The sequence below is a fragment of the Diadema antillarum genome, unplaced genomic scaffold (assembly GCF_040938485.1).
Source record: "Diadema antillarum isolate AM-2024a unplaced genomic scaffold, OU_Dant_1.0 seq00000508_RagTag, whole genome shotgun sequence".
Classification (NCBI taxonomy): Eukaryota; Metazoa; Echinodermata; class Echinoidea; order Diadematoida; family Diadematidae; genus Diadema; species Diadema antillarum.
This window is the reverse complement of record NW_027271463.1, coordinates 885,202-911,194: the sequence shown is the minus strand read 5'-3', so window position 1 is coordinate 911,194 and position 25,993 is coordinate 885,202. Positions and strand designations below refer to the sequence as shown.

Below are 25,993 nucleotides of genomic sequence, written 5' to 3'. Positions count from 1 at the left end.
TAGTCTCTGTGTGATTGGGTACCCCCTTAATGAGTTCTACGCTTTATAATAATTGACACATAAACTGAACAAACAGATGCGTGTTATATTTACTGGATGATTGGGTTGGCACTTTAGTGAAATGGGTCAAATTTTTTCAGACAAACCTCTTCTCATAGCTTCCCTCAGAAAGTCTTTGAAACGAGTTAATAAATTGTGAACAGCCTATAAACGTATTGACAGACAAAAGAAAACAAAGGTTTACATTTTGACGTGATGAATATGATATACTGTGACAGACATAAACTCACGCACATGGATTAAAGACAAAGATATGAGTATGGGAGAGAGGAAAAATCTTGTTGCCAAGTCACATGTCCAATAATGTCCTTCCCCCCCCCCCCCCATCCCTAGGAAACCCTGCAAAAACTTACAATCAAAAGCTAGTCAAATGGTCAGTTCTTCATCAGTTTGTGTGTTTGTTTTGTTTTTCCTTCAATGGGCCTTCATGCCACCACACATGTGGCATACAGTAATGATGGCATTTTACATGATTTACTATGCCATGCCAGTGTGACTTGTCTAAAAGTACATTCTACAAACATTCATGAATGACAAGACTGCACTCTCACAGGCGCAGCCTTGGTGGCAAGGATTACCGATTATTCTTTGCATTTGGTCATCAACAGGGTAGGAATTTCAAGGGGTTTGCGTGTCGTTTTTCTTAGATTATTCCAAGAAAAAGCAGGATTTCTGCAAAGGTCATGACTGTAGTGACACACCATGCTGTGTATGTGGTATAGATGGATGCATGATTAGTGTGTGGGTACCACTGTACTCTTTAAAGGAGACCTCTAGATGACTTTTACATATGAACAACTATACATTGGTTATACTGGGTACAGAGTTTCAGAATCTTTAGTGATTGGGATGAGGAAAAAGAATGTTTTCAAAATTCATAACAAATCACAATAAATGAGAATGATGACATGGCAGCCTCACTAAAAAAAATGCATGAGTAGAGGCTCAAGGAATTTGAACAAAAGAAGAAAGCATGCAATAAATTGCATAAATTCTACACAGGTGAACTTGTTAAGCATGTGGTATGGTAATGCTATTACATTGCTACATATCTGAAATATGTGAGGCTCTATGTCATCATCACTGTTCAGTGTAATTTGTTTTTGTTTTTTCAGAGTATTGATTTCTCTGCTCAAGGACCACAAAAAATTCCACAAATCTATACATTGAGCTGTTGTTTATGTACTCCATGATGTGAAATTATGAAAATCATCTGGAATGCCCCTTTAAATGAGCCTGATCATGATAGCAACAACACCTCTCTCAGTGAGACATATACCTACTAAGTTTCAGTCCACATTTGTCGCAAAGAATTTAAATTTATGTATAGAAGCAATCACACTGATTTTTTTTTTTTTTTTAGTAAGAAATACAAAGAGTAACTTGATATCACATGGTTGAGATCTATCTCTTTTCATCACTGTACAGTGTCAAAAATCAAAGTGAATATTTACAGTAACACAGGTGCTGAATTTGTGGAATTTAATGTGTCGATGTGTGTAGGCATATTAAAAGGGTGCTAATTTAGACTTTGCCAAAATTCATCATTTTGAAGATTTTTGTTTGTTTGTTTGTTTGTTTGTACATTGTTCATACTCTGCAGGCAACTTCTGCGGAATTCAGGAGGAAGCTTGCCAAGTCTGCGGCCAGTTTCTTGGCAGAGCTCTACCTGCTGTCCCGAGCATCCAGCCAGGAATTTAAGGCATCGGTCCAGTCCGTTGTCACACCCACCGTCCATGACTGGATAAAGAGCCCAACTGTGGTAGGAACTCACAGATATATATATATATATATCTAATAGGATGACACTTATTTAAAGAAAAAATAATAAAATAAAGGATTGGTGCAATCTCAATTAACCTGTTGTGTGTGTTTTGAGTGCTGAATGGCACAGAAAACCCCATAGCATTGTACACACTGTCCAATGTCCCTGGCGCAGAAAGGGTTAAAGCTCCATTTGTACTTTTAGATTATGTGCAAGGTCAGGTAGTTTAAAAAAAAATGAAACCCCTGAGTTGATGTTCTATTTTATACTGAGGCAGAAATTATATGTAGGTAGTTGACAGTTTTGTGCAAATGCCTGGATAAGTGTCTGAAGTATGAGACTAATAACCTGGAAAGTCTGTAGATTGAAACATGACCTCACAAACTTCTGCTGTTCTCAAGCAGGCACCAGACAGTTCTCAGGGGAACCATAGAATAGGATTTGAAGCTCACATGAGATGTCATAAGATATAGATCTTTTTTTCTTCTTTTTTTCAGCATGTTTCACTGCTTTTAAAGGGATAGTATGGTTTTGGGTGAGATGGGGGTTCAGATTTTAACATTTTACGAGATAAGTAGAAACCACTTATTCAAAATATAAAAGAGCTTACAATTCTAAGAGGAATTCAAAGTTTATTATTTTGATGAAAATAGGTTTTAAGATGGCTGAGGTATCAAAAATTAAAGTAAAAGAAAGTGGTCCTAATAAAAGGTTGGTCATACCTTTTATTAGGACCTCTTTGTTTTTGGATATGACAGACATTTCAAAACCAATTTTCATCAAATAAAGGTTGAATTCTTTTTAGAATTGTATGTTTTTTAATGTTTCATAAAACAAGATTTCTAATTATCTTCCAAATAGTTGTTAAAACCTGAATCCCCATCTCAAATGAAATTATGCCATCCCTTTAAAGTGTGTTGCTCAATGGGGGAAACATGTTGAAACATTGAGATCTTATTAAAACATTTTAGGTACACTGATTGTTTGTTTTGTTTGTGTTTTAGATACATTATTAAGATGTAAAGACACCTACACGTACTGTACCTGACCATACTATGTTAATTCTATTCTTGCTTGGCAGCAACATTACCACTAGGCTAAATTATAGATGTCTGAAATACAGATATATAAAAATAACACGCATGCAAACCCTCATGTAACCCCCCTCTTCTTTTCGTGATATCACTGTCACATACACAAACTTCTGTACTTAATCATACATCATCTATGTTCATGGTTGTTGACCAGGACCCAGTTGCATAAAAAAGATGCAATCAAACGAAAGTCAGAAAATCAATTATAAGTTAGGTGTCAGCCAGTCAGAATTTAGTACGAGAGACTTCTTCGTATACAGGTTTGTTTTTCAAATGTAAGTCTAAAGGCAGGTCTCCACACTAACTTTTTTGTTTGGTGGCCTGATGGGGCCACCAAAATCCTCAATTTCAAATTTTTGGTGGCCCAAGAGAAAAATTTGGTGGCCCCGAAAAAAACCCTGTAAAAAATGTTAAAAGTCCTGTTTTTTTAATGAGTCAAATATCTAAGTTTTATCATAATAAGAATTGGAAGTTGGACATAATTATCTGGAACCTACTCATAAATAAACCTCAACAAACTCGCAACACTCACTCTCATGCACTCATTCAGTCCTTTTCATCCATCCTTTAAACAAATTGTACTGCTAATTTCCGGCGAAAAAAGTTACGAATTAATTAACACACTTTTCCAAAAATTTTGGTGGCCCGAGGCGGGCCACCAAATTTGCCCTTTTTAAAAATTTGGTGGCCCGACTTTCATTTTTGGTGGCCCCGGGCCACCAGGCCACCGTTAGTGTCGAGCCCTGTTAAAGGGATAGTATAGCATTGGTGGAGATGAGGATAAGACTTTTAATTTTGTGCGGGATACCAAGAAACCACTTACAAAATAGTGCAGGGCATACCATTCTAAGAGGAATTCAAAGTTTATTTGATGAAAATCGGTTTTGCAAATCATCGAGTGCTGCGGTCTGACTGGTCAGGTGCATTGCTATGTCTGTGCATAAGTCAACTATTATGTCACGCTAACTAGAGTCCCCCAGTTATGGTTGAAATAGACATAAACATTAAGAAAGATGCTCCCAAACCGAAGAGGTCTATATGTAGTCTGTGTGTATTGTGTCTGTCCGCAGACGGAGGTCGGAGAGGACGAACTGCTCCTCCTAGAAGTGCATGCAGGTTGCCTGGAGAGCTTTCTGCTCCTGACGCTGCGAGAGGAGGATGAGAGCCTTCGGAAGCAGGTCTCCGCATGGCTGAAGGAGGAGATACTGGATGGAAGCAGACCACAGTAAGTGTTGGTTGCATTCATTCCGTATCGCAGTGTTGCGTGAGAGGGATGTGTGTGTGTGTGTGTGTATGTTTTGTGTGTGTGTGTGTATGTGAAAGATATATGTATGTATATAGATAGATAGATAGATAGATCTATAGATACTGTATACGGCATACATTTAGCGGGTCTAAATTTTCATGAAGCAGAACCTCTTGACGATTTCACGAGTGGTTAAATTCGGAATCATGGAGTCCTGTACCGAACGGAGCAATGTATATGCTTGCGTCACATTCATAGCGTGATCAGAATCAATGTCTTCGTGTGTCCTTAATTTCGCGATAGCACCTGACTCACGAAATTCGTGAAAATAAAAACCTCGCAAAATATTCGGCATATACAGTAGATAGATTGATAGAGTGAGAAAAATGTTATTGGAGGTTGCAGAATATCCTTCCCACTTTTGACAAAATGAAAGGATGTAATATACAACAACCAATCATTCAATATTGGGATTGTTGCATTCCATTGTGATGCTGCTAGTTTGCATGTTTTGGTATTCCATACAGCTGTAGTTCCATGATTCGTTATTGTGATGATATGTGTATCTGTGTGAAAACTAGCTGCTTCTCTGAATAAATGTTGAGGTTCATTAAAGGGGCAGATGGGGAGGGAGAAAGATGTAATGGTGCTCTTGTAATTCTGCAAGTTTTTCTCACCTTGGCAATGGTCTGTGATTGTATTCTGTGAGAGAGAGTCTCACACTGAGAGTACTTTGATATTATGGTAAATAGCTTTCTGCCAGCCCTCACCTACAGTGTACACACCTTTGCATTTTGTCATTGTTGTTTGGGCATTGCCACACTGGCCACAGTTCCTGAGTGATTCAATTTTCAGTTTTGTGTCAAGATGTATCATTGGAAAATCGAGACGTCTAGATTGGTTTTTGGTGATATCACCCTCACTTTTCTGATGATTGTAGGCAAAAAAGTTTTAATGTACACACGACAAGAATACCAGATGTATTTCTTCGTATCATACGCGTAATGCACAGGTAAGAGTGCGTTAGTGGAGATGCAGCGCACACAAGGGTATTTACAGCGGTGAAACATGGTACTTCACATTATGAATACTTGAGAGTGGGCTTCATCTCTACTAACATCACAGACTTACAGTATGTAAACCTGAGCATTATCTGTTTTATGAAATAGATCAAAAATTAACTCCATTTTTTATGTACTGTACATTTATTGATGAATACCAGTCAGCTCCATATAGAACTTGCTCAAACGCTAAGATGTCCCAAGATGGTTACTTCCAAACTGTACATGCACAAGGCATGGGCTAGAAATTCTTTACAGAAATAAGTGGTTGAGAGCACGCGATGTGCTCATAGCAACTGATTGAGTGCACACTGCTAAAAATGCATTGCGACATCAGTGAGCTCGCAGTTATGCTTTAACGATAATATGCCATTGGATATCATGCCGTATTGATTTGCTTTTTCGTTGCACACTTTTTGCAAGCCTGTGCATTTCAGTAAGAAAATGAGTGCTCACATGACTCATCACTGCTGATTTGCTACACTCCTTAACCCATTTTATGATAATTACATATAGGTGTACAATTGATAGGAGAAGACCTGGTTAGAATGTGATGGTGCTTTCCGCATTGATCCATATTTGTATAGGGTCAAAAATAAAGTTACCCAAACAAGATGAAAGGTGCAGTTTACCTTTGGGACCAGTGATTTTAAAAATTTGGGAGTAATCACATTTGATGCATATGTGTAGGTCAGTTGTATCACGAAACCTCCTACCATATAAAAATTTTGCAATAAAACCTAAAACATAGGGAGATGTCACTGTTTTTCTCATTAAACCATAACTGTAGACGGTTTAGTCTTGAAACAATTTTACTATAACTATTGTTCACATTTTGTATGTTTAACAATAGTTGACATAAATTATACTGATTCAAATATTTGCATTGGTTGTTTCTATCCCTAACAGACATTTTAGAACTATTTTGAAGCACTTAAGCTGGGTTTTTGTTTAATCTGCAAATGGTAAATTATGCCTTTAAACTTTGCAATGCAATGACTTACAATACAGTGACTTTCTGACAAACTCAATATAGCTATTTTAGATGTAAGGTAAGTTATTCTAAACTTGAAGTAGTATTTGATAGTACTGCCCTCTCTTTCAACAGTTTTAGTTGTGGAGTCTCATTTTTGGGGTGTGCTCCAGCAGCTACACATTAAATTTCTTCAATACATTCTGTGTAAGCATTGTATGGGTGTGCTACACTGTATGGGTAGAAGAAAACACAGTAAAGGTTTCTATGGCACTGCCATTATTGATGTGCCTTTTACATGGTCAATAGTTACTAGTATCACAACCAGTGAACATACAGTGTATGCAATTCACTGCTGTATATTGGTTGTTACTTTAGTAAACAGAATATATTCAAACCTTGCATATTGGTAAGGCTAGTTATTTGTTGCTTTATGTAGTTCCTAGTGATGCTGCCCTCTTATGTTCCAGCATTTGTAGGCTGTCCAGTCGTTCCTTTGCATCTGCTCTGCTGCAGCGTGCATTTTTCTGGCAGGATTCCTTTCAATTCAAGTTTTCCATGGAGGTGTACTAGCACGAGATAGTGCTGTTGTGTCATGTTGCTAGTGACAGCGCCCTCATTGTTCTGACTTTTGTAGACGAGAGTTATTTTAAGTGTATTTTGTGACTCAAATCGGCATTTATTCTCATCACAGGTTTTGAAAGTTGTTGTAACTGTTGTTTGATGTGGAGATGCATGTTACAGCTTTCTGCCAGCCCTCACCTACACACCTTTGCATTTTGTCATTGTCGTTTGGGCATTGCCACACTGGCCACAGTTCCTGAGTGATTCAATTTTCAGTTTTGTGTCAGATGTATCATTGGAAAATCAAGAAGTCTATATTGGTCCTGTTGTTTGATGTGGAGATGCATGTTACACTTCTAATATGAAATGAAATGAAATGAAGTTGTATGAAGTCAGACACCTCGGCCATGCGCTAGAGGTCAGATGTCACATGGTGCAGGTTTACCCCCAACATGCACCTAACGTTTGTGAGAATGTCTCAAATAGTACGTACGCTAACAATGTGGATGTGTTGTAAAATGAATTTTGCGGACTTGATGAAACATTATCCAAACTGTCAGGATCTGTCTGGGGGTCTCACAAAGGTTACCGGTATACAAACATTGTGCACATCTTGCATCTATAGGTCATGCTGGTCCTTAAAGACAATTTCAAGAACAAATCACAAGCAAATCGTAATCCAGTGTGCAGAAAATGTTCCCAAGAAATTGTCAAAAAATTTTGGAATTGCCCACGACCCCAAAACAACACCCACGTAGAATTGATGACGCTTACAGTAGGACCCCCTGCACTGGTTTAGCTATCTTTGGCAGACTAGAATATGAATGTTGGATTTAGCTTCTTCCTTTTTTGACATTCACATCCATCACAAATCATTCTTGTGCTCTTGAAATCAGCCTTTTTTTTCGTAGAAAGATAGGTCTAGTGTGTGTGAAATTCCTCGAAAAATAGATATTTGTAATACAGCTGTAGTTTGTTTATTTGTTCTTATAGTATTGCTGTTGTAGTGGGACAACATATAGAATTATCCCCACTAAGTAAAAAGAAACAGTCACATTTATGAGCAAGCCATCATTTTGATTACAGTATCAGCATGATAATTAGCCTTTGAACAACGATGAAATGTATACACCTGGTAATTTAGACATTTCAAGTGCTCTTTTTTAGAGGGTTGTTCTGCAGGAGATTGTAATACCCTTTTGGTATGGCTATGAGATTTTCCTTGTACTGTATATATTGCACATTAGAAAACAGGGTGTGAAACTTTAAATGTACTTTTTTTTTCCCCTGAAATGTGAGAAAGAACTTCCTGAATGCTTTCACTTCCCAATGCTTTCACCCAATTATGAAACAAATTATTAAAATTTGTATATAATAAGGCACACAGTAACATGCATTTCCTTGTACACCTTCCTAGTAGAAACTGTGGAGCCATACATTCGTATACCACATGTTTGTTTGTAGATAAAGTTTTTCATATTACATATGAACTTGAAAGTAGTTTGATGTGTATAACAAAAACAACAACAAAGAGTAATCCCAACCAAACTTAACAAAGTAAGACCCACATACTGTACATCTACTGTCAATATTCTGCGTGTGGAAATGTTCCTGAGGGTGATTTTCCATGCTTAGCCGGGTACAATAAATTGCTTATACATACATCGTATTTTTGATTAGCAGAATAAAATGTAGAATAGTATTACACTGTTTTCATAGCAAGCAAATACTTTTCATGCCTTTATATTTGCAGCTCTTTCATGTCTTGCAAAATTTGCAAAAAAATTCCACTCTTTTTATTTTATTTTTTATTTTTTGATGGTCATGTTTTCTACTCCTGTTTCAGTGACTTTTCATTGTAATCAGATACTGGATAACTTTCTTTCCTGTAGCTTTTATTCAGGATGTCACACAGTTGTTACTGTCAACACATGACCAGGTTTGAGTTTCAAAGCAGCACTTTTAATCAATCCCCCAGATGAGTTACATTGTACTTCTATAGTGTTGCATTCTTAGGTGACTGTATGTCATTGTAACAAAAAAAAGTGGCAAGTACATTATTTTGTAGTTATATACCAAATGTGACTTTTGAGCTGAGGTTAAATTCTGAGAAAGGAAGAATTAAGGAAAGGGAAGGGTTGATAACTCGTGAGAATTGAATGCTCTTAGCCAGGGCTCGACACTAACGGTGGCCCGGTGGCCCGGGGCCACCAAAAATGAAAGTTGGGCCACCAAATTTTAAAAAAGGGCAAATTTGGTGGCCCACCTCAGGCCACCAAATTATAGTTATGCAAGACACCAAAAAATAGTTATGCAAGACACTCTTTGTGTTTGTACTTGACAGAGCGTTGCCATGGTAACCGCATGTTTTCTTCAAAATCTTGTGGAGTGAACAACTTCCACAGTTTTGAAGCAATTGAAATAAAAATTGGTAGGCATTATGGCCTTGAGGCGTAGATGTGGAACAGATAATTTTTGTGTTTGTCGGACAAAGCGTTGCCATGGTAACCATGATTTTACCAAAACCTTGTGGATTGAATAACTTCCACATCATTCAAGCAATTAAGGTCAAATTTAGTACCTATGTATGATGATCGAGAGGTGTGGCTATGCAAGACACCAATGTGTTAATATAAGAAAAAATGTTTTGCCATGGTAACCACTCATTTTTGTATCAAATTGAACCATTTAATCTATGAAGGTGAAATTTGGTATGTATGATGCTCTTTAAGTGTAGTTTTGCAAAATGCCATTTGTATAATTGTATCGGACAATGCGTTGCCGTGGTAACCGCACTTTTTTTTTTTAAATCCTGTGGAGTCAACTTCTTCCACAGTTTTCAAGCAATTGAAACAAAATTTGGTAGGCATTATGGCCCTGAGGTATAGATGTGGAACACATAATTTTTGTATTTGTCACACAAACCATTGCCATGGTAACCACAATTTTACCAAAACCTTGCAGATCGAATAACTTTTCCATCATTCAAGGAATTAAAGTCAAATTTAGTATGTATCATGATCTAGAACTGTACAACTGTGTAGTCTTGCAAGACACCAATGTGTTAGTTTAAGGAAAATGTGTTGCCATGGTAACCACTCATTTTTGTACCAAAATAAACCATTCAAGCTATGAAGGTCAAATTTGGTGTGTATGATGGTTTTTAAAGGACAAGTTCACCTTCATAGACATGTGGGTTGAGTGAGTGCAGCAATATTAGTAGAACACAACAGTGAGTTTGAGCAAAATCGGACAATCCGTTAAAAGTTATGAATTTTTGAAGTTTCTGCTCAGTCACGGCTGGATGAAAAGACTACTATAGCTTGTGATGTCACATGAGTACAACGATATAAAGAAAGAATAAAGAAAATTCAACATATTTCCATTTTTCTCCCATAACAAAAGAACACTCGACTTCTCTCTTTCAGAAGGCAGGGGGAATAATATTACCCTTAACATACGTCAGTAGCAAGTTGAAGAACTGTGCTCTTTATTCAAAAAGTAAAGTTTTGTGAAATTCTCTTTTTATTTTCCTTATATAGTTGTACGCATGTGACATCATATACTGTAGTAGTCTTCTCTTCCAGCAGTGACTGTGCAGATACTTAAAATATTCGTAACTTTTGAGCGGATTGTCCAATTTTCCTCAAACTTTCACTGATGTGTTCTATGTACTAATATTGCTGCATTCTCTCAATCCTTATGTATATGAAGGTGGACTTATCCTTTAAGTGTAGTGATGCTGGGGGAAAGCATGTTTCCATTTGCTGTAAGTTTTATACTCAGTGTCAACTCTGTAATTGTACAGTAAACTAAAATTATTCTGTTTCCAATTCGACAAATGCACAAACTTAGTATTAACGTCATTGCCCTCATGACATCACATACTATAAAGCAACACTAGGGGCGGGGGTATTAATCACCTTCAGTGATAATTCTAGTTGATTTCCAACTCGTACACTATTTGTATTCTCCTCATTCGCTGTGGACAAAAAATTTCAATCATTTTGCAGGAATACATAGAGATAAATCATTGAAAGACTCCAACAGAATACTGCAATGATGTAAAAAGGTCAAAGAGATTCTATATTGATAAACCTCATAAGTAAACTTTGCCAAATTTGTACCAATTTGTACTTCTTAAAAGATGAAACTGTGAGGAATGTAAATATTGTTAGTTTTCAGCTGCTTGAATTTGACTGGTTTTTAAATCAAGTGACCCTTTTTCCTCCTTGTTCTATCGCGTCATTTCTGTCCAGTGAGGCGCGGGCATTACTAATCGACGTTCTTCTCGCCCTGGGCTGCAAAAGACCACCTGAGAACAACATTGGACAGGAAAAGACAACGCCCTCAGAAGCAAGAAATGGTAAGCTCCATAGATCATGACCATTTCTGTAAATCATTGAAGGTCACAAAAAATATAATTTGCTGCACTGCTGTTTTCTCCTCATCATTCCAATGCCAGTGACCATGTTAAACCATCTTAGACAAAGGTGATGTACAGTATGTTGCATATTGGGATCTATCTGCATACGTGCTTGTGTGTGGACTGAAAATTAGATCACTTGTACATAACTTTTTTTTTTTGTAGAAATGTATTGATTCGTGGGTAGATTTGCGACTGTCATATCAAAGTTAATCACTGTTGATTATAAATGCTATGACAGTAGGAACAGTAAAATGGCAATTTGCTGCATGTTTTACAGTAGAAATGAAGAGAATAGGAAATGTTAGCTAGTCAAATGACTCGAGAGAGATATCGTGATCGCTCACCATCTGGTGTCTGTCATCTTAGCATTTTAATTTTCATAATTTTCTATTTGAAAACTGGTGGCCAGATCTCAAATACAGTTAGCAATCATAATGGGGGGTCATGAGTGTTCAAATGAACTGTATACAGTATTTCAATTAATTTGCCTAATGTAGTGTGCAGTGAGAGCGAAGTGTGTTACTTAGGTGAGCGTTAGACCCCAAGGTCTCTTATTATACATTGTAGCTCATAGACTGGGCTGTATGCATAATATATAGCAATTGCCTGTGCTATCCTTTTACTTGAATCCGTATGCATAAAAACCAGCAATTGCTTGCTGTCCGCAGAGAGATGAAGCATTCGCATAAAAACAAATGCATAAAATGGACCTTTTTCTTGTTTTTGTTGGGCAATTGCTTATGATTTTCTAAGCTAGAGCTTTTCCTTAACTGGGACGTTCCCTTTTAAGCATCATTTTCATATTCATGAAAGAAATGCCAAAGTTGTGCAGGAGTGGTATAAATCTATAGAAAATGTCTCCTAGGATGTATAGGAAACTTTTCATTTCAACAAGGAGAATGCCCTGTGGTTAGCACGCAGAATGTGATAAGAAACAGGTAGGATGTCTAACATCTGTGGAGAGCAAGGAGACCTCTCTCCATGTTCGACCTGGCAGATCCGGGTTACTATAAGCAGCAGTTTAAGAAGTGATGGGAATTTGCATGTGGGTGTGTGTGTGTTTGTCTTCATGTGTGAATTCATATGCATCGTTTTATAGCTCTTTTGCTGTCAGGAAAATGTTCTCACACACACACACCCTTTCAACTACACCCTATGTATCAAACCTGCCTTTGTTCTCGTGCTCGCACAGGTGTGAGATGTGTTGAAATCGCAATTGATTGCTGGTGCAGGGCAAGCAAAAGGTTATGCATATCGATTCAAGCAATTGCTTGAGCTTGATCTGTTGGTTGACAAGCTTGTGCTTGTAGCAATTACTTGCAAGCGGCTGCTACGTATGTTTTATGCATATGGCCCACTAAATGGGCTGTACCATATCTCTCTTTCCTGTCCACACTAGATACTGCTGGCACAAGAAATCCAACCACCCATGAAATTGACTCCAGGCTGCCACAACAAACCACACAACACAGTCTGATACAACAGGGTACGCAACGTGACACCCAGCAGAAACAGTCTCAACCACTGCATGTTGCAATGTCCCCACCTCAGCAGCAGACACCACACCCAGTTCTGCAGCACCTTGGTGCACCGCCACCAACCAACCCCCCTCACAGTGTGCATCCAGGTGGGATAGAAATGCATCATGGTGTGCCAGTTTGGCCCGCTGTGTCTCAGAGTCAGCAGCAACAGCAGAGTACTTTGCAGGCAGTAGCCTCTAGCGTGGGCATGACCCAGCAGAACCAGCCAACAATGGTTGGATATCATCATGGTGTGCAGACATCCCAGGTTGCCAATGCTCTATCACATTCCCAGGTGCCACGAGGAGGTGTGCCATCACAGGGTGCAAGTGATGTGGGTGCTGCTGTGCAACTAATGAGGAATTCCCCCTCGGGTGGCATGCCTACTCACCTTGTTCCATCTTGCAACGTGCTTCCTCAAGCATCTGCTGCATTCTCACCTCACCCAGCAAATGTCATAACATCATCTATGATGCAAAGTGTCGTGCCTCACCAGGGTGGGATGGTGTCAAGTGCTCCTCAGATGATGACCTCTATGGGCATCCAGCATGTTGTGCCGCCAGGAGGTACCCAAATGATCCAGCCCAGTCCAGGTCTACCAATGGAAGTACCCAACATGCAAGGATCTTCTTTCCTTCGCACAACCATGGTTTCACCACCACAGCCCTTGCAGCAAATGAATAGCTCAGGGAATTATCAGCAACCAACTGGACCGACAGCTCCCACAGAACAACTGAACATAGCGGGGACCAGTTCCTGGCAGCAGTCCTCCATGGGTATCCTCCAGCAGACATCAGTCTCCGGCCTGCAATCCCCTGCTGAAGCACAGCTAATGATAAAGCGAGGTGCTTCCCAGGCAGGGCAATCTGTCGTCCTGCCACATGCTTCCCAGGAGCAAGTGTCAGGAAGTGCCTCCTTTTCACAATCCGCTGCAAGTGGAATGTTCATTCAAAGTAACATGTACAACCCAAGTCCTCAGAATCAGGGTATGCAGGAGGGTAGTATCGACTCCCGTCTTGGTCTAGGGCAGTGGGGTTCAGCTAGCCCAGGCCTTCCTTGGGGTGAGAAACCACAAAGCTCATCAGGGTATTCCATCTCGACTCAGCAATTAGCCACGCAGGCATTCAGTCCACCAGAGCAAAACAGTTCTCAGTGGTCCACCGATGACCAGAATGTGCCATCTCCAGAGTTAGCTACTAAGACACCTCCAAAGACATCTTCAGGATGGGGTGATGTAAGCCCAGTCCTTCCTGGATCTTCTCAGCAGAGGCTAGGGACAGATGGTTGGGGCTCGTCTGTACAGGCAAAAAATGTGTCCGACTGGGTCAAAGAGCATAATCCGCATGAGTGGGGTGCAGCTCCAAAATCATTCCCAGAACAGAGTGCTGCGAGCACAAAATCTGCCTCAAACCACCATGCTCAGATAGATCTGACTAGCTATGGCCCCAGAGGCCTGCACAATCAGCAACGAAAGCCAAGCAAGAGTCCAGGATCAAGTCGCTCCTCTGAACATGATAACTATCCGTTTGACAAGAGCCCAGGTTTTGGTGGTGGCTATGGCAGTACTAGCAGACCTGGTGCCTACACTCTGCCTTCCAAACACAAGGAGGGATCCCCAGCTGCTGAAGGTGTGTCATACAGTGCCATGTCTGAACTTGGAAGCTATGGCATTGATGCAGGAAATGAGTATGGTGGAGGGTATGATGCTATTGGTAATGGAGGTGGTTATACTGACCCTCTATCTCCTCCTTGTCAGCAGGTGGGGAACTTTGCCTACATGCCAGAAAACAGGAGCCACCAAAGCCCTTCGCCAGAGCACTTTGAGATAGATGCCATCCGACAGTGTTTTCATGAGGAGGAACAGGCCTCCATCCAGGAAGTTGGTCCACACCAGAAGGAGCTTAGGCGAATGCGAGAGCAGGAGCAGCCAAACTGGTCACAGTTCAGGTCATCCAGTGACAATCCAATCTCTAAGGGCCACACTGCAGCAGAGCCACGGGGAGGAAGGAGGGGGTATGGGCGGGGCAGTCTTCTGGAGATGACCCCAAGAGCAGTGCCTTCCATGTCAGGTAGCCACCATCCAGGAAAATACAAGCAGAGGTACTCTCCAAGGAAATGACGGTTATGAAAACAAGTCTTTTTCAACCATAGCTATTAAATAAAGGAGAGAAAGAAATAACCTTGAATGTACCCAAAAGAGGTTCTGATATCTAGCAACTTCGGTGTATTCTTTTGTGATAATGAGTTGCTGTGTATAGCTGGTGCTAGGTGAGTCAGCCAAATTCATGTGAACGTGTGATCTTATAGCGCAGTAGCCACTTTATGATAATACTGTTCTTGACTGATGCATGTACATGATGATTGTAGAATTCCATGACTTTTGTAAATATTTACACATTTGGCAGTTCAGACATGCATTCATTTGCATATTATATGCATGCAGATGATGAACTGTGTCAATGCCAAATCAAAAGCATTCCTACAGCAGGATAGATATTTCCTACTAATTACTTGTGCCAAGTCAGAGGAGGTCAAAGCTGAAGTTGATCGAAGGAAACTGATGATTTTGATTATGGAAATGTAGACTAAAAGGAGAGTTGTGATGACGTGTAACCCCTAAATATTAACCACTACAAGGTAGAGCCACTGCAGCTGAAGTGCCTTTGGTCTCAGTCACATCTGTAAGAAGTCAAGCATTGCATATCCTTGTGCATTGTGTTCAGAAGCTCTATGTCATAATCTGTTCTGATGAGGAGCTTCAATGGTCTGAGCACTGAAGGAGAAGTTCACCAATATCATTCATCAGCAAATGAATGATATGAAGGATTGCTTTTCTTTTAAACCCACAGAAGGCTGGTTTACGTCCCATCGTCAACTACCCCTCCCATCCTTTCCCAAAATGTTTTTCTTCCACTACCAATCAATGGCTACGACCTTTGTGTTCGTTTTCATGATTTTTTTTTTTTTATGTATGTTTCTTACATATTTTAGATACGTTATTTGCAGAAGTTGGACTTATGGCTTGGGTATAAAGTTACATTTTTCAATAAACGTGATTGAAAAATCATGCCCATCATATCATGCATGCTAGATGTTTGCTTTTTTGTTGTCCTATTGACAAGGCAACGGGCATTGGATATGAAGAATAAAGAAATTGAGACGAGTTAGATAAAACAAGTTGTCACAAATATGAAAATTTGATTTGTATTTTTAGTTGTCATTTGTCCAGTGTTACACAATTTCCAAGCCAGTGTACACTTTCAGATAATAAGAAATAGACTTGTCTTTTTTTAAAAAAATATGTATGCCATGCAATACACAAATTTATGAAAAGGATGTAGTACTTCAAAACCCATTGTAAATCAAAGAGGTTGGGACACAAAATCACTTAAAATTTGAGCTGGATGATGATATTTGAATATCACACTCCACTCTGCTTTCCAGTACTGTGTACTTTAGAAGGAAATCCATCTGTGACATCAATCCGGCATCAGATTCTTTGCTAGTAAAATGTCGACATGGTTTCTATTGTGTCTTGATCTGATTGCAAAGATTTGATGCTGTGTGACTTCCATGCACTCCCTCTCTCTTCACAGCCAGTTTTTAGTTCCCAGGATCCCGTACGGGATTGATGTGATCAGGTCCTCATGTTACGTGTATTTTTAACATTGTTTGTTTATTTGTATGTTTTCTGCTGGTGTCATGTGATATATACTACTCCGTTACCAGTTGTGATTGTGGCACCTCTACCTCAATAACCTGAGAAGCTAAAACAAGACAGTATTACTCTGCAACTTGCTGGCAAAATAGAAGAAAAAGAAAAGAAAAAGAAGAAATGGTGCGTATAATTTCCTCCATGCTCTATATTTGTGCTCATTCACAGAGAACCTGCAGTATTCAAGAAAAAAAAAAATTGCATAAAGCTATTCATAGCTGCATGCAGCTTAATGTAAAGTCTGAAATCCCCAAAGACTGTGCACACAGGTCCCACACAAGGACACTGTAGCCAACTAGTTAATATTAAAGCCAGTTCATAGCTCCACCTTGCACATGAGCAGAAATAGGTAATTTTGCCTTTATTAGGCATGCTGGTTTTCAAATTCACTGAGACAGCATGTGTGATGTAATGATTTAATCATGTAATACCTCTCAGCGCCTGCCAGCCTCATTCATATCCATGTGACAGGAACAAATTTTGGTAATATTAGTAGGGACAGTTTGTGCATTCAATGCAAATCAATGAATGGATGTCATCCCCCTCCCCCACTTAATTGACAATGGACCATTCTTGCCATCTAGTCTGTGTAAGTGCATTCTTTGCTTGAAGATACATTCCATAAACTGTTACGTCAGGCACGCTTTTGTATTATGTCCCCCTGAAAAAGAGTGAAGTGCCTATAAACAAACTGAGAAAAAAAGAAGACCGTTTTGTACAGGTACCATACAAATGTGTACATTGGCTAATTACGAACTGACTTTCAATATAGGGGATGTCGTGACCTTTGCGTGTAGCTACATTAGTAACACATGCTGAAAAAGTGAAACTGAAGTGCAGCCCAATATTTCACTCATTTCTGGTATAGGAGACCTCCCACAATGACAATGTCAAATGGAAACTCTGGAAGCTGTTACTTTCAGCTAAAATTACCCTCTTTTGACCCTCCTCTTGAGATCGTGATTGGAGTTGTCATCCTTGCAAGTAAAACTAATACATGTATGTACATGTATAACGAATGAGGCTTGGCGAGCTGAAGTGAGATGAACTTTGCTTCGGGCTTTTGCTGAATGAGCCCTAAGTGTTCCGTGTGGGCCATGTTTAGACTCCCTGGCAATCTGTACATGAATAAGATCATGTCTATGCATTCATCTTTCATTCTCCACTGTCCATGTCTCTAGATGTACATTTTTGTTGCTTTGATGGTTATGTAGAGCTAGATGCCATGGTGTGCACATGTTGTGCACATCCATTTTTATTGGTTAAAAGAGTATTTTGAAGGAGAGCCTGGTATCAAAATGCGTTTTGACATTGTGGAGACAAGTTCCATTGCAAAGGCGTCAGACATATATTCATCTACTTTGATTAACCAGACTGCCAGGGTTGTATGTGTGTGTGTGTGCATTTTTTAAAAATATGTTTGTTATGTGTTTTAGATTTTCTGTCACCAAGGGCAAGCTTAGATACACAGAAATAAAGAAGGATTCCGATGTGTAAACCGGAAATTAATGTGCAGTCTGTGTGTGTGTGTGTGTGTAGTGTGCTTCATGGACCAAACATTAGAGGTCGTGCTTGTTACATTCCTTGCAAGGAGTGTTCATGAAAGTCAAGGATATTCGCATAGGTATGAGAAATACGTAGACATACTAGGTGTTTCAAAAAACATTTCCCACTTTTGATTCTTAATAATTCAAAAACTATATATATGATAACACTGTCATTGATATGAGTAATAGCTGAATAGTGTAAAATTTTTTTGGTGGTGGTTTGGATATGAAAGCATAAATCAATTTCATGAGATCCATGATTAATTTCACAGTTCGGTTCCAGATTTTGCTTTATTTTCAACCCTCAGTACAAAACTTTCACTTTGCACAGGGGTCAATGGGTGTGTATGGGAGTGTGTGGTTAACACCCTTACAATGGTCCTGAACAATGGCCAGGGTTTGAATGCTTCATTATTTATTCATGAGAAATTCCACTATCACAACTAGTCTTTATTCAGCCTCTAGCAGTATCTGTGTAAAGTCAAACGCCTGCCAATATAATACTGTCGTTGAGTGGGGACAGTGCTCTCCCTACTTCTGGAAATTACAATGAATACCTTCTGTTCTGTCGTAAACATGGTGACAGGAAGCAAAGAAAATCATTTAGAGTATACACTTGTGTATATGGAGCCTCAAATTAATCTACTGTGAAACAAATCGCCCCAGTGAAAAATGCTGCTGAACTCTTTACCAAAAATGATCTCTTTTTATCGAAAAAGCTACAAAATTTGTCAGACTATTAGTTGACAGTTGTATTAAAATGAAGAACTTTAGATCTTTTATGCTTATTTATATCCCAAATTTGGTGATATGTGAAGCAAAATTTGAAAATGATTGCCAGCTGGAATGAAATGTGGTGTTTGCAAGCACATGGAAACATGTGCTTACCTTTTTCATATGCATGCATTTTACCCTTTACCGTGCATGAATGCAGACTAGCAGTGCCCAGGGCAATCTACATGAATTATTGACTAAGCATTCATGTGCCTGGGAGCGCGAGACTGACGCCTAGTCAACAGGTGGTTCAGGCATGTCCATTGTTCAGGGCCATTGTCAGCACACACTCGCATACACATCATTGGTTCCTGTGCAAAGTTCAATTTTTGTAGAGGATTAAAATTTGACCAAAATCTGTAACCTTACTTCAAAATCAATCTTAGGTTTAATGAAACTGATTTATGCTTTCACATTCAAATCACCTCCAACAAAATTGTACACTATTCAGCTATTACTCATATCAATGACAGTTTTATAGGATGAATAGTTTTTGAACTATTAATGATCAAAAGTGGGGAATGTTTTTTGAAACACCTAGTACATGTGTGTAAGATCTGATTATGTTTTTTGTGTGTGTTTTTTAATTCTTTTGTTGCTTATGATGATGTGGTGTTTTCTTTCTGTTCCTTTTTTAATTTTTACAGCAGGAAATTCTTCTTGGCAATCACTTTGTATACAGTGTGTCTCTAAAAAAAGTACACCCAACTTCAACAGCAAGTTTTCAGAAAACTATAAAATATTTGCACATTATTTTTTCATGGTTAGGTAGTCCAATAAGTCCTCTATCCAATGATACCACGTAGGTTATGTAATTCTAATGCATGACTGAGCATGATTCATCTTAGTGAAGGGGTGTAAAATCATCACTGTGGCAAGTTATTTCTTGCTATTGTCATGCATTCAGGGCATATTTGAAGTTAAATTTTTTGTCACATGTTAGGCCTATGATTACATAACAACTTCAGCAAAGGTTGTTCCTGACACATTCACACTTCACATGCTTTCCAAACATGGTACAGTTGACAATTGAGCAGAGAGTATTCCTGGTAACTCGATACCAGGAAACAAGAAGTTTCGTGGAAGTTCGAGAGGCTTTTCGGCTGCAGTTCCCCGACAGGCAGCCTTCAACAAAAAGAGCCATCTGGTACAATGTGAGAAAGTATGCTGATCACGGAACTTGCCACAGTGATGATTTCACACCCATTCACTAAGTTGAATCATGCTCAGTCATGCATGAGAGTTACATAACCTACGTGGTATCATTGGACAGAGGACTTATTGGACTATCTAAAGATGAAAAAATAATGTGTAAATATTTTATAGTTTTCTGAAAATTTGCCGTTGAAGTTGGGTTTACTTTTTTTAGAGACACACTGTACATCTATGCTTTACACCTTTCACTTTTGGACTGGGTGTGCCATATAACAAGTTTACTTGTTCTGCGGGGATTTATCATACCTAGGATGCAATAGGTTGAATAATTGAATTATACGTGTTGTTTTGTGTGTATTTTATACTTTATGGCAAATCCAGGATTTAAGATTCGGAGGAAAGCTTGTCTTTTAAGCTCATCATAACAAATTGGAATGGCAGCAGTTCCGAACAGTGTGTGTGCATGCGCGCACTCCTCATGGGCATTATAAATTCGGGAGGGTTCTTGCGTTCATGCGTTCCCTACTATATGCCATGACACAACAGATATGTCGATCGTCGCAACATTGGCACGCAACTTTTCCTGTCACATTGTAAATACCGTGTACGTTCATTTGAGTCTTTGACACTTTTCATGAATTCTGTACAGATAGGCGATAACCCGTTTGTCACTTGTCTTCCGTAATTCTGTAAGAGCATGGCGGAGAAAGAAAGAACAAAACAACAAAACGTGATCATGGGAGTTGCCGTCAAACAAACAAACAAGCCCCATAAATACTGTCAATTTAGTGTTTGCGATAGTGTCATGCACGCCCTCTCCAAAACAAGCTACAGCTCAGCGATGTAATGTAATTCGAAGTAGTACGGGAAGGTTTTCATTTCACTGAAATGAAAGTTTGTGTTGGCAGTGTGTTCTACCAACAAATTATTTTTTGTCAAGTAAATGTTACAGTTCAGGGCTGAGATGTGATTTGAGATAACCCCTTCCTTTCGGAATCGTGTTTTCCCCTTGTTTTTCACTTAAAAGTGGTAATCCACAGGGGCCGATTTCCTTATAGGCCTACTAATTCCCATTTTAGGGGATGTAATTCTTTGGAAACGGTATTTGGTTTGGCAATGAATTCCCTGCTACATTATTATACATGTGAAGTAGGTTTATGCAATGATTATACTGATGCAAACGAACCATTTTCTTTACTGCATTGTTTGGGTAAATGGGACTGATCTTGATGGAGTCTTACCCATGGGAAGAACAAATCACGGACAGTTGTCTTTTAGTCATAGTTATCGTATATTATGTTGTGCGTGAAACAAAAAATGAAATGTATTTCATTGAAATTTATGAATAGTCGATGTGCCCCACCCTCAATGCTTCATAGCGATAGCGAAATTTTGTTCGTGGTTCTCTCTTTTTTTTAAAGTGAATAAGTGAAGCAACTTTCAGTTGCTTGTAGTTGCAACGTCACCTCACAGTTTTGCCATACCTTGAGCTGTGACAAAAAAAAAAAAAAAAAAAAAAACAACTTTCTGTTACTACGGAAGGGAAGGAAATATTGGTGGCACAACAACTTGTCACGTCCCTGACAACAAACAAATCATCAAAACCATACCAAACTTAAAGAACAATCCAAAACGTTATTCCTCCCCTCGCCTTGAGCGCCATCGTCCCCAGTCTCCATCCATCCTCTGCTCCAACATGGGCCAAACAGGCCACACCCACTGTGCATAAATGCATATTCATGACACAGTTATTTTTCTCTTGCTCGGATGAATAGCTCGACAAAGGAACATTGATATCAGTGATAAGATGAAAATTTCGATTACATGAAGTGATTCGAGGATGAAATAGCAGGTGGCCGGTATATATCACTGAGTCGTAATTATTATGACAGCAGGTAAATTAGTCATACCGCCTGTTCTGATTGTTTATGTTTAATAAATGACTGGAACAACTGTATTTGTATGTGCTTGTATGTGTATGCTAATTGTCTGTGAAGACAATAATCGCCGCCGGCGGATCAGCGCTGCATGCAGTGTTGAAAATTGGTTGTTTTGAAACTTTTATAAGGCGTTTACACAGAAAGGAAGGAAAAAAGGAGACGATTATCAAATTGATTTTGATGGCACGCTTTGTCTGTAGCAAGAGCGCGTAATTCAAATTCATGACATTCTCCCGTCGAGTTTGTTTGTTTTTGTTTGTTTATTAATCAGTTGTAATAAAAACAAGTCGACGGAAGAATTTCCTGAATTTCAATAATAACGCAGTACCCGCTGCATGCTATAATAACCAGCACCAACTGTCCAAGCGGAAGGTTGTTACTCTATGTGAGTGGATAAGACGCCTGTCCGGGGATCAGGGGTCGTAGGTTCAAATCCTGCACAAGTATAATACATACCCATGATTTCTTTTGACATGGTCACTACTCTCATTTACGTCGATAAGAGGGCAATTCGTTAAAGGGATCGTATAGTTCTGCTTAAGACCTAATTTCAGGTTTCTAACATTTTTTGGTGAGAAAATGAGAAAACTCTTATGAAATATGAAAGAGCATGATAATTCTATGAGGAATTCAGCGTTTATTTGATGAAAATTGGTTTGAAATGGCTGAGATATCAAAAAAAGAGCGATTCTAATAAAAGTGTGGGACCCACACTTCATTACGATCGCTTTGTTTTACTTTGTTTTTGGTTGTTTCAGTCACTCCAAATCCGATTTTCATCAAATAAACTTTGAATTCCTCTTAAAATGGTAGTAGTATGCTCTGTACTATATCGTAAGTGTTTTCTTGTTTTGTATCTTGCAAAAAGTTAAAAGCCCAATTCTCGTCTCCACCAATACTGTACCATCCCTTTAATCAGTTGCAAGAACGCGCCATTTCCGTATATAGCAGCGATTGAACGTAGGTATTTTCCATTTTCTTTTTTGATACTTAGGAAACACAGACACGACAATGCACGCTAACACCATTTATTTCGGGAAAAAAAGGAAGAATACTGTACGTGATTAGTGATTTCAGGATTCAAACAAGTTAATGTAGGCGTCATTCACCATACGGAGGGGGACAAAGTATTCTTTTCAGCAATAGTGGCATTTCTACTACGCCTGATGGCTGCTGTCATTTTTGTATGAACACTAAGCTCACTAATTAAAGCAGGGTGAGAACGTAGAAACTCCTAGACAAAAGATGAAAGATTCTTGTAGTCATGTTGTAGTATCATAGTGTCTTGTTTTCTCAGTTGATTTAGCCGCCAGTCGCCATAGAGGGGACAGAGTATTATTTTCAGCAATATAGTGGCATTACTCCTGCGCCTGACTGCTGTCATTTTTAGGTGAACACAGAGTTCAATACTAAGGCAGGGTGAGAATGTATAGAAACTCGGAAACAAAAGACCACCTCCCTGGAAGGACTGCTGTTGTATTGTAGTGTCTTTTTTTCTCAGTTAATCTAGCCGTCAGTCACTGCTTCGGGGACAGAATGTTCTTTTCAGCAATAGTGGCATTTATACTGCGCCTGGCTGCTGTCATTTTTGTGTGAACCCTGTGCTTAATACTAAAGCGGGGTGAGGATGTAAACCCCCTAAACAAAAGACGAAGGACTGAGGAAATGGGTGTCGTAATTATTGTTTTTGTGTTCTTGTCATGCTGTAGTATTGTCTCTTGTTTTCTCTGAAACGTGACCACCGTACGTGACCCAGGACTCGGCACGCTGGCTCCTGAACAGCTGCTGTAGCTATGAGTCTCTCATCCGAAAGACTGCATCAAAAGTGTATAGGCGGAACCCCGTATACCAGCAGCCTGGTGGTAAATGGTATCTCGTCAGGAAAAGTTAGGTGTCTCAAAAGTGTGTGGGTGATTGGGTGGGGTAGGTTGGCTGGAGGGGCGTGGGGAGGCAGATCAGATTGATATGTAAACAAAACGTTGTATTTCGGTATACCGCTGAAAATTGTCAATCCGACAACGACGTGGTATAGTGATTGTTTGGGGTATACATACGATGGAAAGTGGAGCCTTCGGGCGAATGAGTGTGCAAGACATTCACGCAATATGCTGTCGTTATGGACTGTTGGGCTCTGCAGCCAAAATCGGGGCCAATAAACTACGGTGTATTGGAGTCTGTACGTGACGATTCGCTTTTGAATGATAAATTATGTATATGCGGTAAATATTCATCCCATACTTTTCAAGGATGAGACCAGCTCTTGTACTATGCATTTTTGTTGAATTTACAGAGGGAATTTACAAAGGGACAATTGGATTGCTGTGTTGTTGTTTTCCTTGTAATATCTAAGTAGATTTTGAATGATGTAACATTTTAAATCATCTTGTGAACCCCCACCTTTAAGATGAAGAAACGCGCATAATACAACCCTTTGTAGACAATTTAATGCAGCCTATATTGAGACATTTTCTCTTGAATTTACGAAGTTTCACTCGCGCGCACATACTGCCACCATCCAATAACAATATGGGGGGAGGGGGAGAGGGAGGTGGTGCGCTCTTTTCGAGTCCAGGTGATTCTGCAAATTGAAACAGTCAACTGCCCCTCGGCAGGGCCCTTTTATAATCGACCAGATTAGCTGAATGCCCTTGGCATGAAGTTGAGGACTGTGAGTGTCATTAATATATTTTTGTCATTATTCAGTTACCTTGTGTGTAATTGATTCCCATCTTCTAATTATTATTAATGTATAATGCCATTCATTGTTATAAGCTGTATGAACTTATCTGCATACTGCTGTAAAATGCATGTTGCACGGCAGTTTCATTTCAATGTCAGTCATGTCACGATTTTATCGCCAGTCAAGATGAATGATTATTGCGACCTGTCGTTAAGGGATAAAACAACAACATCAACAACGACCCTGTGGCGGCAGCAAAATGAATTATTCAGAGCACAGTATTGATGCCACCACCTTCTCATGCCCCTCATTACCTCCAGAATACTGACAGGCTTCTGTTGTAGTTACTCTGTCAGTGGCACGTAATTTTTTTCCTTCAAAATTTCCGAAACTGTTCAGTATTGGTCTTGCTCCCTCCCCTCATTTCTGGATGTTCGTGAGCGATTAATTCACTTGCTGATATTTCTCTTCATTATTTATCCGACTATATTCTGCTTTTACTATAGTCGTGTGTGCACGCTACGTGACACTCCAGAGGATTCGTGAATTTGAAAAGTTGTAATAATTGCCTCTTTGAGTATGCATGATAGCATTACAGCTCACAAATGAGATCTGTCTATATGCATGACGTGTCTCCCAATAGGCCTAGTTAACCTCGATATACATTGTAGCTTGTTCGTGAACGCTATTTTCTGAGTTTAGAGAGGACATGGTGCCTCTTTGTTCCATATAAGTACGTGTTTTGTGTTTCTGAGTTGTATGTATACACAGTGAAGTAGTGATGCAACGGTGTATCATATGGCTTAAAAGAAAAAAAAAATGTCCCAAAGGATTCAACTTATTGTCGAGTCATTATGATGTACGATTGTATTTTGATATATCATGAGTTTTCAGTGATTTGGTTTGTTGCAATGGAACCTCCATGTGTAGTACATGTACTTGAATAATTGACACTAGAGATCTTATAGTTTCTGAGGAAGCTATACATTGTATGTTTAGTGTTTATGTGCACTGTTAATCCTGTCGAATGGTATTTCAGGGTGAATAATTATGGTGTATGTCATATTCAGGTATGGGTTTGCGCTCACGAGGCATTTTGGTGGTACAGCACGTTCTATTCGAATAATTTTGACAACTTATAGGCAAAGCAAAAACATTGATATAAAAAAATAAAAACAACGGATGCTGTCCATTTTTATACATATTTTGACATTAAAGCTGCTGAAAATGAAGGAAAAATAATTGATATGTTTGTGATAATTTTGATATCTTCATAAACATTTCTTGTGATGTGACAAGTGCAGTTTCATTAAAAAGATGTTATTCATCCTATTGATGATGATCTTGCTTTGATAAAAACGGCGTTTGTCAAAAATGGCGTTTGTCTGTTTTTGCTACCAAACTTTCAAATATTTTCTTAGTTCGTGAACTTTTAAGATATTGGTTAGTTATGACGACATTTTTTTTTAA

General features: G+C 39.1%; 2 protein-coding genes across 2 annotated transcripts; both read left to right on the top strand.

Annotated features, from left to right (window-relative positions):
- Window positions 1-1,663: 1,663 nt before the first annotated feature.
- On the top strand, window positions 1,664-4,148 carry LOC139734080 (uncharacterized; the record flags this gene model as incomplete). The annotated part of the gene is made up of 2 exons (XM_071644894.1): window positions 1,664-1,822; window positions 3,990-4,148. Coding segments are annotated over 2 exons (318 nt in total), but the record flags the coding sequence as incomplete, so codon positions are not given.
- Window positions 4,149-5,169: 1,021 nt separating this feature from the next.
- Window positions 5,170-14,831, top strand: LOC139734079 (uncharacterized). The gene is made up of 3 exons (XM_071644893.1): window positions 5,170-5,177; window positions 11,023-11,129; window positions 12,592-14,831. The coding sequence occupies exons 1-3, from the start codon at window positions 5,170-5,172 to the stop codon at window positions 14,829-14,831; spliced, it is 2,355 nt and encodes a 784-aa protein (XP_071500994.1).
- Window positions 14,832-25,993: the final 11,162 nt, after the last annotated feature.